The 14,832-nt window shown below is 39.7% G+C and overlaps 1 protein-coding gene across 1 annotated transcript; it reads right to left on the bottom strand.

Moving 5' to 3' along the window:
• Nucleotides 1–161: 161 nt before the first annotated feature.
• tspan14 (tetraspanin 14) lies at nucleotides 162–12,403 on the bottom strand. The gene is made up of 9 exons (XM_079249148.1): nucleotides 12,285–12,403; nucleotides 6,114–6,194; nucleotides 4,830–4,880; nucleotides 4,594–4,740; nucleotides 4,349–4,519; nucleotides 3,501–3,626; nucleotides 3,357–3,407; nucleotides 2,074–2,187; nucleotides 162–957 (listed from the first exon to the last, which is right to left on the bottom strand). Exons 2-9 carry the CDS (start codon nucleotides 6,192–6,194, stop codon nucleotides 892–894), a joined length of 807 nt encoding a protein of 268 aa, XP_079105274.1. The 5' UTR covers nucleotides 12,285–12,403; the 3' UTR covers nucleotides 162–891.
• Nucleotides 12,404–14,832: the final 2,429 nt, after the last annotated feature.

Genomic DNA, 14,832 nt, shown 5'->3' with positions numbered 1-14,832 from the left:
CGGAAATGCAGCGCCCTCTGTCGGTCGACGCGCGGTGGAGCAGGTCAGATCACTTCAGGTCAGATCAATGTGTGCTGATCAGTATTGATTAGCTGGTCAGTACAAGTCAGGTTTAAAGGGAAAAAAAAAAGTTTTAACACTTATGATCAATGACAAAGAAATACAAGGTAAGTTTTTTTTTATTTGAATATTAAAAAAAAATCACATATAAAAACAATCCCTTCACAATCAGCGGAAAACTTAAATCAAGACCTTTTTCTACTGAAAAATCCTCAAACTTTAAACAAAACTCTTTCAAACTTGTAAGCTTTTTCCAGTGTCAATAAAGTTTTCAATATTCACATTTAACTGAACAGGTGATGCATGACCTAAAACCTAAAGCACTGAATGATGAGCCACATTCATTCTTCTTATGTGGTTTCTGTTCGGAGCTGGTCTCCAGCAGTCGGGATGGAGGACTGACTGGCTGACTGGAATGTCTTTTAGGTAAACACACCTGCATTATTGATAATTTCTTTTGTTATATTGTTTTCCTAAACTGAAGCAGTTTGATGATAAACTGATTACTGGAGGGAGAAAGTCTTTCAAACTAAAACAGAAAATGATGATGATGATGATGATGGAGGAGGCACTGAGGAGTAAACAGCCAATCAGGTCACACTGTGTGATGAACAGAGGACTGAACATGTTATACGGGAGAAGCGAAGGCAGTCTGGTGAACTTGCATGAAAACAGCAAACATAAATCAACATCCTGGAACAGAGGCCACGTCTTTTGGTTACCATAGCAACCATATTGTTGGACGAAGAATGCACCGACAAGGTGAACAGAAGAAGGCACGTCTGACTGAAGGAACGCGGTCCAACAACACCCAGTATGCAGGTGGAGGTCTCAGGGCCTGTATCTGACCTTGTGGATGTCGGCAATCAGAGCCCGGGCCAGGTAGATCCCCACCATCTGATGAGAGACGCAGAATCACGTTAACACATCTGTACATACACTTACCGTCCACATGTTCAAGTGCCTGGTAACACAAATATAAGATCAGCCAATCACACCACAGCCAGATTGGCCAACATTTGGATCCCTCGTATCAACTGAGCAGTTCTTTAATCGGTTCTTTGACAAACTTTATGGACTGGCAGTGCAGTCGTCCAAGCCTACAACGGCCGAAATCGCTGCAGGTTGGGAGACCAGGTCGGCCCAAAACTACACGAGGACGGCCCTGATCAGCAGTGTGCAAGCTTCTTCAGGGGATCTTACGATGCATCCACATCAGGATAGTCTGGTAGCCTCTGTCCAACTGGGACTCCGGTCAACTGGGGGCCAGGACAGATGATGTAGAGAGAAGGAGTCACGACAGTACTGGTGGGGACACACTGAGTAACTGGACGGTACAAGTGTCTCATAACCGTTCTGCTTGTCATTGGTCAGTGTATCTACTGGAACCCCATTACTTAAGGCAGTGAGGTTCAGGATCACCAGTCTGGTAAATATAAAGGTTTATAAAAATGTTCAGGATCAGATCTTTAGTTTGTGTGTAGTCCAGGAGGAAGTGATGACGTTGGACCAGACGTCCTGAATGCGTTTTCTCACCTTTTACCTCGTCTTTGTATTTTCTATCAACTTCAAATGTAATGAACTTACATTCCACCACCCTCCAAATAGTACAAGTACAAATAAATACCAGACATTTCTACAGAATTTGCTTGTGCTGTGTTAAAAACCAGTCAGTGTTACTGGTCTGGTACAACGCATCTTTTCTCTCCACAACAAACCAAAACTAACTGAACCCCAAATCAGATCCCGCTGAGGTACCCATGAAGCCTCATGTCGGCTCTGTGGACTGGTGATTAATGCCCATCAGTGTGAATACTTGGCTTTTTTGTATTGACAACTCTGAGCCAGCTTTCCTATCTGAAGGGCGTCAACGATAAACTAAAGTCTGTTTCAGAAATAAATAAGTTGACTCTTCAAACAGAAAAGCACAAAGCTAAACTTTAAAAGTCAATTCTCTCCTTTGTGATAACTCTTTATAACAGTCCCAGTTGATGAGGAGCAGCGGCTCTGTACCTGCAGCACGGAAATGACGACGAACACACCGGCCACGATGTAGAGATTTCCTGGTAACCAGTCTTCCAGAGCCGCAATGCAGCCTTTAACGTAGATCTGGTCGCTCCACTGTCCCTGCACAGAAACATCACAGCACCTTTTCTTCTACTAAAATTAATTTGCAGGTTCCAAAGCAGTAGGGTCATGTGACATGGCTAACACCAGTTAATTCAGGTCTGGGTCAGACTTCAGGACGTGGACGTTCATTTCATACATCTCCATCCTCACACGTCCATGCCTATTTCATGTTGCCACAGTTAAGTCCGTTCATCCACCAGTGGGCAGTGCTGAGTTCAGATACTGGTTTTGGCGGTAATCCACAGCTATTACTGAGTTTCACTCACATGACATGGAAGACGTGTGAAATAAAGATTTGGAGCCGGAAGTGGTTTGCGCCTCTTTAAAACACAGTGTAATGGATAACAGCAACTACGCTTAGGGACTGAATGGGCTTGTGTAAATACGGACAAAAAATACATTTAAATTTAGGATATGACCAAGCAGCAACCTCCAGCAGGTAGAAGTGAAGCCTATGCGGAAGAGACAAACACTGCAGTTCCCCCATCATCCACTAGGGGCTGCAAAACAGAGCAAATCTCCATAGACTCCCATGTTAAAAAGACCAACTTCACAGAAGAAATAAACATTTTAAAGTCTGGTTCAAAAATCCATTTAAGGTTTAATAGGTCAGGGTTACCTTCATGACAACTGTGGGGGGAGTGAACTTATTTCTAACTCGCCCGTTTAAAAGTAATTTCATCTCGACATTTGGCTTAATAAAGGGCGTGTCCTTTTGAATGACAGGCCGACTAACAGCGTGACTTAACTTTAGCCATCTACATTTTGTGACATTGACGTTGTGTCAAATGAAACCCAGCAAAAAAGATGTTTCTGATCATGAAAAATATCACAAAAAGAAAACTACTAATATTTTTTTTTGCTGTTCACAATTCAGTTCTCTCCTTCAGGTGTTTTTAGTTTGGCGGTTTCTTCATTGTCTTCTTCCTGTTCCTCCTCCTCTTCTCTGGTTTTGTGTCAGCTGTACAACACAACACTGCCCCTCTGGTTTCTGGTGGTATTGCTCCATTCTTTGCATCAACTGACAGATAACTGAGCTCCCTGAAAAATCAATTTCTGTACGTGACCAACGCAGGAGACAAAACTGTCTGTCTGTCTCCGTCTTCTGGGTCCAGCAGAAATGGACCTGAACAGGTGTTGCCTGGAAGAACAGGAAGTGCACTCACCTCTTTTTTGCTCCTCACATCATAGCCACACTGAGTGTTCACCACCGACTCCTGCAACAAATGAAAGATGACCCAGAGAGCTTTAGTCTGGAAGAGTCCAGTTTCAGGCCCAGATCGCTGACAAGTGATCAGGGATTGACTCACAGCAGGATCGTAGATGCAGCAGGAGAAAGGGACACCGCACTTTTCTCTGCTGCGATGAGTCCCGTTACAACTGAAGTACACGTTCAGATCCCAGTCGTCTGGTTTCTGAGCCCCGCAGCAGTGGTTCTGGTAAAGACCAGCAGATCCAGGTTAGAGCCCAGATCCAAGCGGTGACGTGATGCCATTATGGCACAGATATATGTGAATGTGTATTAAAAAAATACATTTTCTATCTATCTATCTAATAAATAAATATATTCATTTTTATAATTCATGTTTTGTCAATATAAAAATGATCATCACTGAACTTTAATAATTATTAAATAAATGAACTCTAATGAACATCAGACAATAAATTGTAAGACTTTGTCGTCGATAACAGTGGCTTTCTGGGATTCTTTTCCAAATTTCTCATGTTTTTAAAAGCATTTGTCTGTGTTTGTTGTTTCCATGGTTCGATGTACCTGTCGTCATGGCAACCAGATGCTTTATCAGACTGCGGGGTTAAACCTGGCATCATTTCTGTAGCATTTGTTAGTGGGATTTTCCCGTGAGAAATGACACGAACATATTGCTAATGCTAAATGCTAACTCAACAGTGATGCACATGCAGCTCGAAACAATTGTCATGCAAGATGGAACAACTTCCTGTGTGCGTGTGTGTGGTGGCTTAGTCAGGAGAAAAATAATTATAAGTCTGTCTCCCTGGTAACAGATGTCGTACACAGAAATACTTGATCTCGTTCATTCTGGCAGGATGGGCGAGCATTTCCAAAGCTAATTTCAGTATCGGCCCAGATCTGGAGCCGAGCTACAGGTTTCAGACTGAACTAAAAATGAAGTTTCACCATCTTCTGCAGAGAGTCGATGAGGTTCTGCAGGTCGATGTCGTCTCTGTAAGCTCTGATGTTCTGCAGGAAGAACTCATTGATCCACTCCCGGACCTGACTCTGGAAAACCACGGCCAGAACCGCCGCCGTCAGCTCCAGGAAGAAGATCAAGCCGATGACGCCGGAGAACTGAGCGACAGAAGACAGACGAGGAATGAAAGCCAGCCAACAAACAAACAAACAAAGCTTCACTTTTAACCTACAAACTTCAGCAGACAGATGTTTTCTCTCAGAGCTCCAACGCAGCCGGCGAAACCCAGAGTGAAGGTGATGCCGCCGACCACCAGGACCAGCCAGACCGGGTCGAAACCATGCATCCTGGTCACCTGAGATAGGTCCATCAGAACTCCCTGTTTGCAGCAGGACAGGCAGAGCAGAAAGTCACACAGGCTCAGAGACAAGAAGAAAGGGGTTGAGGGTAATGTAGTTCCCCATTCACCTTCTCACTCCAGGCCCAGAACCCGGCTGCGATGAAGGCGGCTCCGGCCAGCTGCAACACAAACACGTTCATGAGTGTTTCAGGTCAGACCCATAAAGCCAAGCCAACTTAATTTATAAAGAACTTTCTGACAGCTAGAGCTGAAAAAAGTGCTAAACATAACATGATTAACATATTAAAACACAATGAAATAAAAATTAAAACCATAAAATATAAAACAATGAAACAGATAAAAACAATAAAAGTAAAAAATAAAACTTATCCTGGGTCATAAACACATTTAATAAAGACTACATGCTTTACAGCAGAGTTTCAAACGTCAGCACCGGCGTCCACATAGCCACAGGCCAGCTCTCCTGTGGGATCTGAGGACGCTAATAGTCTTAAATCATCGACTGTCTGATTTACAATCTTTGTGGATGTGGATGTCAGCTTGAGTGTGTTTCACAGGTGTGACCAGTTCTCTCCCACTCTGCTTTGTCCTGTGTATCTGTACAGTGAAATGTCAAGTTGGTCATTTTATTGAATATCAGTGTAAGTCTGTTGTCTTTTCAGTAGGGATAGGAAAATCTAATCGAAAAATTGAAAGTTGGGATTTTTTTGCTTCCCAATTTTAAAATTTCGGCACCCAAAAAATCGGAATCAAATCGGGACAAAAGCATATCGTCACAGCCCTACTTTTCAGTCAAATTCAGTTCCACTGTTTCACACACACACATCCGTGCTTTTTTCTGCCCGTCATGTAAACATCTCACACACTCTATCCAAAATATTAAAAACATTGAAGATAATAATGTTTTCTAAATGTATTATGTGTTATGATATAGACATAAATGTTATAAAATTATATCAATTATTATGTTTCAAGACAGAAAGAACACTCAGTGGAATTATAATTATTCGTAAGGTCATCTCTGGCATTTGGCACAAACTAAACCATTTAAAAACTGTTATAAAATGAAGAATTTTATGGTTCTTTATGACGTTCCTGCAGCATTAAAACAATGTCATAAGTGAGCTGACTGTGGCAAGATGGCCACCAGTTGGGGATGTTGGAGTCTATTGGCCAGTAGCGTGGGGGAGTCATCTAGCCTTTATTATACGTATCTATGTTCAGACCAACGTCACACTTCCTCCTCACTCACCACACAGGATGCCAATTACATCACTTCCTGTCAGGCTGACACAAACAGGAAAAAGAGCTTCCTGCTCACAGCTCTTTAGTGTGCACGTAACACGCACACACCAGGACCTTGCATGATCTCGCCATGCACCGAGACTCACCCAAAAGATGATGTTGTAGCTGAACATCAGATACTTGTAGCAGCAGCTGACCTCCGGGTTGTCATAGCGATAGTAGTACATCTGTAGGAGACACACAGCGTTACACATCCAGATCACGGTTCTGGAGGATGACTCGGAGTTTCCGGTTTCTGAACCGACCCACTGACCAGTATGACCCGCTCCCACGACCCAAAGTGTGAAGGGTTGTAAACCTGCAGAGGAGCGAGGACACCTTCCAGCTGCTAGCTGGACCGAACAGCGTTTTTAACATTTAAACTGATATTTTTTATCACAATAGGATGCTTTGTTCAGCAAATCGCAAATCGTTTGATCAGTTTCTATGTTTCCACGGCGCCTGAGCCAACTTTCAAACACAGACCCGCTCGCTTTAGATCTAGTGGGTGCAGTTTAAGCACCGCTGGACGAACACACAGCAGCCAGACTGTTTCATCCATCTCCTGAGTCGGTTTTATCATTTCCTCCATTTCAGGTTTTGTTGTGATATTTTCATGCTTTAATGTCTGTTATTCTATTTTTTTTTTTATTCATCATATGACTTTTATATATATTTTTTATTTCCAATTTAATCATGCAAAAATTCTGATACTAATCTGTTTCCTTATTTTTATCATTTTAAAATGATTTATTTTTCTTTAACTGACTTGTCAGTATAACACTGTTTTTTAGTTTTATTAATAGTCCATATTGTTGTTGAAATGAAGACATTAATGGACACTACAATCCTAATTTAAGTGGTTAAGATGTATTGATATCATTGTTGATTTCAGGATCGTATGTATCAATATCAGTATGGACTATAAGTCCCTTAAACTCATTTTATCAAACAGAGAAGGAAAATGTTTGTCTCACCCAGCCTTAGTCTGAAAGGCAGTATCTGAACATACAGACAGCACCTGAACGTGCTGCTTTCCAGCTGTCAGAACTCGGAAATCTGTGAAATTGTTGCGGGAAATGACAACACAATCTGAGAAATGCGAAGGAACCCGTAAGTTTCTGACAACCCCAGGAGTCTCGCTCGCAGTCCATTCTTGTATTTATTATATTACATGTCTGGTTAGTTTCTGGTAAACAGCAGTGAGCTCTTGTCTCGATGCAGCGGCTTGTTCATTAAAAAAAAAAAAAAAAAAAAAAATTCAATATGTTTGGTTTATTAATCACAATCGCTTGAATTCGCTGGTGTTTACACGATGCATATTTTTACAAAGAGTTTGTCATTTTTTTCTTTTATAAGACGTCTGAAGATGCTCACAATGTGTTTGTTATGGAGGAGTCCATTTTTTCCTTTCCAACACCCTCCCCCCCCCAACTATAACAAAACATTGTCAAACATGGCAGAATTAATGACAGTCCACGTTAGTCTCAACTTCAGAGGGAACATAGACAGGATTTAATTTAAAATAATGGTGAAATAATGAATATGATGCAACGAAGCACTGCAGAAATAAACTCAATGAGCGTAATAATCAGGTTGCATTACAACCATAGACCGTATATGAAAGATGGACGGAGCCTCAAACGGTTAAAAGTGAAGCTTTTGCGGAAGTGACAAACCCTGCTGTTCCCCCTTCTTCCACTAGGGCAGGGGTGCCCAAGTCCAGTCCTTGAGATCTACCATCCTGCAACCTTTAGATGCAACCCTTGTCCAGCACAGATGAATTCTCTTCTGCATGTCATTCAGCTCTGCAGAAGCCTGCTAACTAGCCACTTATTTGATTCAGGTGTGTTGGAGAAGGGTTGCACCTAAGAACAGCAGGATGGTAGATCTCGAGGACCGGACTTGGGCACCCCTGCACTAGGGGCTGCGAAACAGAGCAAATCCCCATAGACTCCCATGTTAAAAAGACCAACTTCACAGCAGAAATTAACATGTTTACAGCCTGGTACAAAAATACATTTTCGGTCTAATAGATCACGTTTGCCTTCATGACAACTGTGGGGGGAGTGAATTTTTTTCTAACTCACCCGTTTAAAAGTAATTTAATCTCAAATTCGGCATACTTAGAGGCGTGTCCTTTTGATTGACAGGTACCCAATCTCCTGCTTTAAGTCAGAAGAACGTAGAACAACTGCGGTTTTTAGCCAGTTAGCAACGTGACTTGGCTTTAGCCCGCTTACCTCCGTTAGCTGGTTAGCTCCTGTTATCTCCAGGTTAACTCGGTTAGCTCTTAGCTACAGAAAGCTCGGAGTTCGCTCGATGTCAATCATCCACCGTGACGGAGTCCATCTCTTTATATACAATCTATGGTTACAACTCAACATACTGCGTTAGATCCTTTTTCCGTTATGAGATTCACTCATGGCATCCGATAAAATTCAGGCTGTAATTTAGTCACCGATTTAAAAGGATTTTACATACCTATTAAATTAATTTCTTAAGTGAACAAAGTGTGTGTGTGTGTGTGTGTGTGTGTGTGTTGGTGGGTAGGAGGTGGGGTGGGGTTCTCCTGATAAAAGGGTTCTGTCCAGGGGAGGAAGTCCGTGGATGGACAGGGGGGGCATTTCTGGCTGAATAACTTCATGCATCATTATGTTTTGGATTTCCACCCATATCCATCAGATCAGTCACCGGCCACATGTTCCTGTTTAACCAGTTCCTGTAAAATACAGATCAGTTGCGATGCCGAATATATCCGTTGTTCCCAGTTATGGTGGACTGAGAGTATTCTGGAGAAATTCTGTACCAGTTTCCAGTATGATAGTTTATGGAACTGTGATAAGCTACAGGAAGCTTGTTGACACCAGAAACAGCCATGAGCAGAAATTTAAAGCCACCAGTTTGGTTAATAATTAATTGGAGAAACAAAACCATTCAAGATTTTACCCAGGTTTTCTCCAGAGCTTCATGAAGACAGTAAAATTCATTTACTGTCAGTCCTTCATCATTTATTCCTTTAGGCATGTTGCTTTTCTCATATAGTGTGGCTCATTTCTCCTAATAAAGTTCAGGTTAATTTGACTTTATTTTATTTGGAAAAGTATCGGAGTAAGTTGGTTAAATAAATCTTAAGCTTTTCCATTTTTGTCAAATCTGGCCTAGAACAGAGATCTGCTTGGAGCCATAAACCTGATTTAGCCGTACATTTATTACGTTTTCCACCTGCGGCAGCGGTTGGAGTGTTGATGTTTGCTGAGATGAACATCTACACCTTCGATTGGGCTGTGGCGAATTTACATTGATGGTTTGTCGTGTTTGCTGATTTTTTCAGATAATAAGGGAATGAGATTTTCCTATTTTGGGAATAATGTTGCGTCATCAGTTTTCCAACACAGATTTTCTTTAACATCATTACATTTTTAGGATTAATGATTCCAGCATTTCAGGAGGAAAGTGAACAGGTTCAGTGAGATGGGACAACACTGAGGGATTCCTGCATTAATCAAAGATTGGAGCGACGCCATGAGGAAGAATAACCCAGCTGCTGACTCTGAAACAGTCCACCAACCAGGTTTCTGGCATAAAGCACCACTTTAGCGTGCTGATGAGAGAAACTCAAGTTTTACCGGATCGAATGCTTCATAGACACTCCGTTATGTCCAGGACTAATCCTACGCCGTGGATCGATCTGCCCTTAAAAAACAACATTGTGTTTCTGCAATAATGTGTGAGAGCCCGTCTGAAGAGGAAAGTGAGTTAATCTGCAGTCTGAGCTCCTCAGGGTAAGGCTTCTTCTGGTTTCTGTAAGTTCGGGGTCTTTGTTGGGTTTTTGAATGGAAACTATAACCCCATGTCTCATTGTGGTTGGGAGGGTTACTGGTCTCAAAAATCTCTGCTAACACTTGGTAAAGTAGTTCTCCGATATCCTCCCATGTCTCCCACGAGGCTGTCTGACCCAGAGGCTTTATTACAGGAGAATCAGCAAATTACTGCATCGCTCTCTGTGACTGTTAGCTGATTATCATGTTGCTGTTTTTTATTATCTATGCTGGAATATATTGTGCAATTCACTTTAAGGGTGGGGGTAGCCCTTTGTGTAGATGCACCCTGAGACTACCATTTCCTTATCTGGTGCACATCTGGTACACATGTACCTGGCCATTCGTCTTCTTTTAACTATTATAGGGGCTAATAGGGCATGGATGAGGGTGGTTGTGGGTGTAAGGGGACTATGGATGTATGTGTGTTTTATCTATTTTGATGTAAATTGTTTTATTATATAAAGCACTTTGTATTGTTTTTAAGCATGAAAAGTGCTATAGAAATAAAGTTTGATTTGATCCAGAATCTGTAGATTTCAGAGGATATGGAGATGAATCCTGTGAGATCCACCCCACAGCCATAAAGCTGCAGCATTGCTCCCCATGCCAACCACCCAGGGGCAATAACCATGGCAACAAGCCCCCAGACCAAGCAGGCAGAGCCCCCAGTGTGGAGGATCTCCCCATAAGTAAAAAACTGGAGTTAAAAGAAAATTAAACAACCTTCAGAAATAATACGAACAAATCAGGGCAACAATAATAAAATACATATAAATAACTTTATAATATAAAGTGCTAAAAAGAATGACATAGCAGGTCATGTGCTATAAACCATTGGTCAATTCTAGACATAGAAGTTATAATAGAATAGAATAGAGTAGAGTAGAATAGAAGTCATAATTTGAGCTGAATCATGAGTATTACACAACATCTGGGTTGAAGTGTCGCCAGGCATTCATTACACAAGTCGGAAAAATCATGTTGGTTTGTTTTATAGCCAGGAAGATATCATCAAAAATAGAAACCAAACTGAGATCACCTCTGATTTCCGTGTTTGCAACTGAATGTGCTCATTTCAGGTGGTGTATATTGGGGGTAAAATGAGTTTTTTTGTGTTGTTATTGTAGAAGTATGTTGACTGAGATGAACTTCAGGTTGTTAGTTATTTATGAGAATTAATCAGTGATCATTTCATCTGCCTTATTGTGTAAAATCTGGCCTTAAATAATGGTAGCAACATGACTGAAACAAACATTGTATCGGCATTGCTGATCAATCGTCTGTGATGTAGTAGATCAAAAGTTTCACTGCTGTCTTCCTGAGCCTTTTTTTAAAAAAGATTTTTAAAAATGAGCTCAAACTATATGTAAAATCTTTTAATTGTATGGAAAAGCCCATAGCTCAAACAATGTATTCCTATTTACATGATATTCCCTTGGACTCAACTGTCTCAGGCTAAAGTCTTATATATATATTATATTTCAACAATGTTCAACTGCCTTTCACTCATTTTTCAATCTTCAACCAATTTCAACACTTTGAAACACCATTTTGACATTTAAATCTTTCACCCGTTGACCTCAGTTGTACAACTTCAGCTGATCATTCAGCAAGCAGATTTTAGCCATCTTTAAACATCTTCAACTTATTTCAGCTCAGCTTTCAGCCGTTTTCATCATGTTCAGTTTTTGCTTTATACACTTCTTTAAAGCTTCATTTCATTTCAGCCTTCTTTAGCATTACAGTTCAAACTTTCTTTAGCTTTACAGTTCAGCATTACAGTTTCAGCGTTTGTGCATGAAAGCATTCACACTGCTGTTCTGCAAGAACAGCTTTTTTCTACCTTTTGCAATGTTTTGTGACATTTTTGCACTTTTGATTAATTTAATTTTTTAAATGTATTTCTCGAACTATTTACAATTGTTCCCTTGTTTCAAATGTTACAATTGTAAAAGCAGAGCCATGTTTGTTATATTGCAAATGTTCACTTGTATGTGAGTTATCAAATAAATAAAAAATAAAAAAGTCTTCCTGAGCCAATCAGAATGAGCCTCTCCAGACAACAGACCATCAGCAAGGACATAAAGAGCCACAAATACCAGAATCCAGCAGGGTATCCCAAACCTGAACCTGATGATCACTTATCTGATCAGTCTGGTATATCCGCTTTGCTCACACGGATCAGACTCTCACAGCTACTTAAATTAATCAATAACTCCACAAAGTGACCGTGGGTCTTGTTTTTTAATCGTCAGAGGCAGGATTCCGGTAATAACGTGACTGTCTGTAAAGTTACCGCGAAGTTTGTGTTATTGATTAGCTGATTAGCAGAGTTTGGGAGTGCACAGGAAGTAGCTAAAGCTAGCAGAGTGAAGCTAACAGGTGACGGTTGAAAACAAATAAACAAACAAAGAGGAAAAAAGCGGAATCGTTTAAATAAACCATATAACTAACCTCAGATCAATGTGATCGACGGGTTCCAGTCGCTTCCGGTTCTTTTATAAGTTAATATACACTAAAGCTTTTCCGCTTCCTAAACAAACAAAACTGGAACTATTTCGTCTTCTTCCCCCTTCTTCTTCGTTGTCCTTATATCGCGGCAACAAACTGCAAGCACACAGCGCCGAACAGTGGTTTGAAGCGGAACTGCAGCGCGATGCAGGAAAATGCAACTAATGTTTATTTTATCGTCTCATTACATTTCATTTAAATGTTTCTTCTACGTTTGTTTTTCTCTTTCATTTTACCTTTTGTTGACGGTGACATTTCCGTTTCAGAACACCTTGCCCCAAAACTCATATTCTCAATAACTAAAAAATTAATCTTATCCAGATGTTTCCATCCTGGGAGAGGAGGTGGAGGTGGTGGAGGAATACAAGTATCTTGGAGTTCAGCTGGACAACAAACTGGACTGGAAATGCAACACTGAATACATCTATAAGAAAGGTCAGAGCAGACTCTACTTCTTAAGGAACTTGAGATCATTTAATGTCTGCACCAAGATGTTGCATATCTTCTATAACTCTGTTGTGGAGAGTGCAGTTAGCTTTGCAGCCATCTGCTGGGGTAGTAGCATCAGAACCAGACTTGAAGAAAATCAACAAACTGATCAAGAAAGCTGGTTCTGTGCTTGGAGTAACTCTAGAGCCGCTGGAGTTGATTGTCCAAAGAAGAATGCTGCACAAGCTGATGAAGATGATGGAGGATTCTTCACACCCTCTCCACAACACAGTGATGAAACAACAAAGTGTGTTCAGCAAGAGGCTTCTTCAGGTCCGATGTAAGACTGAAAGATACAGAAGATCATTCTTGCCAGCAGCCAGCAGCCTCCGGAACAAGACCTCCTCAAATTAATTATTGTATACTACAATATTGAATTTCCCTTGTGGGATTAATAAAGTATTTTTCATTTTTCATTTCATTTAATTTCATTTAATTTTTCATGATACTGAGAAATTATTGACTCAAAGATAAAACAGAAAATATAAATTATATTTTAAAAGAGCAACACCTAAATAGATCAACATTTTTTTTTAATTTTCACATTACAATGAAGAGCTGTATTTATTATGAAATCCGTTTCCATTCATTTAAATTTTATTAATCTATTATTGATTATTTAAACCTCCATCATTAACTCTTTTTTTTTTAATCATAGAGGGCTGAGTCAGCTGTGTGAAATGAACGATCCTCCAACACCTGATTTACCTGGAGCAGTAAAATGTTTTCATATTCAGTCAGTGTTATGACACCTGACAACTCAATTTCATCACGTCAAATAATCTTTCAGTTCAGAGAAAAAGACATTTCAAAGCACAGACTGGAACTGTTTTTATCTCCAAGCAGATGTTTTTATCATCTCTTCAATACTTAAATCACTGTCAACTTTAACTAACCAACTGTCTTTTAACTGTTATAGGGTCTAATATGGCACGGCAGACGGTGGTTGTGGGTGGGTGTAAGGGGACTGTGGATGTATGTGTGTTTTATCTATTTGAACTGTTTTATTATGTGAAGCACTTTGTATTGCTTTTTTAAGCACAAAAGTACTATAGAAATAAAGTTTGATTTGAATGAGCTTTGACTAACCAATCTGAGTTTAACTAACCAGTGTGGGCTTTAATAAACCATTCTAAACTTTAGTTAGTCAGTTTATTTATTTTGAACAAATGAAAGAAGGAAAGACAATATATGTACACACACATGTAAATACATATTCATACTAAGGAAGAAAATTATAATATTCATACTATTAATAATAATAATAAAAAATAATAATGCATCATGAATTCATCAATTAAAGAAATCTGAAAGAAAAAGGAGTGGGAAGAAGTATAGACTTATTTCTTATTCTTACCCCCTTCTACTCATCTTGGTTCATATTCTGTATCGTCTCACGTCACAATATGCTTATTCAGTTTAATACACATATTTACATTCATATATATATATATATATATATATATATATATATATATATATATATACACACACACATACACACACATTTCCATATGCATACAAAAAAATAATCAGTGCTTTAACTAACCAGTTTGAATTTAACTAACCAATCTAAACTTTAACTAATCATTCAACACTTTAACACTTTAACTAACCAATCTGAGCTTTAACTAACTGATCAGCAAGTTCACTAAAAGCTCGAGTGTTAACTGATCGAAACTTCAACTAACCAGTTTGAATTTTACTAACCACAGTAAATAGGTAAATAATAAATAAGTAAACTTTAAATTTTAACTAACCAGTGTCACATTTCGAAAACTTCTGCAAACTTTAAATAAATACACTTAACTTGAACAAAGTACTCTTAACTTTAAGTAACTACTCTGAACTTGAACCAAGTAACTTAACAAAGTATTCTCAACTTTAAACAATTGTAATGTTAACTAAACAATCTTAACTTTAACTAACTAGTCTGAACTGGTGTTTAATAAACCACACTGTTCCATGGAACCTAATGGGGAAGTGTGCCCAAACGCTTGAC

Source organism: Telmatherina bonti, assembly GCF_933228915.1.
Source record: "Telmatherina bonti genome assembly, chromosome: 11".
Taxonomy (NCBI): domain Eukaryota; kingdom Metazoa; phylum Chordata; class Actinopteri; order Atheriniformes; family Telmatherinidae; genus Telmatherina; species Telmatherina bonti.
Note: the sequence above shows the minus strand (reverse complement) of the source record. Positions and strands in the feature narration are given on the sequence as shown.

Coding starts and splice junctions, on each gene's coding strand:
- tspan14 (XM_079249148.1), bottom strand. CDS start 6,194: ATGTACTACTATCGCTATGACAACCCGGAGGTCAGCTGCTGCTACAAG. Junction 4,520..4,593: donor ACATCTGTCTGCTGAAGTTT/GTAGGTTAAAAG, acceptor TCTGTCGCTCAG/TTCTCCGGCGTCATCGGCTT. Junction 3,627..4,348: donor TCGACTCTCTGCAGAAGATG/GTGAAACTTCAT, acceptor GGTCTTTACCAG/AACCACTGCTGCGGGGCTCA.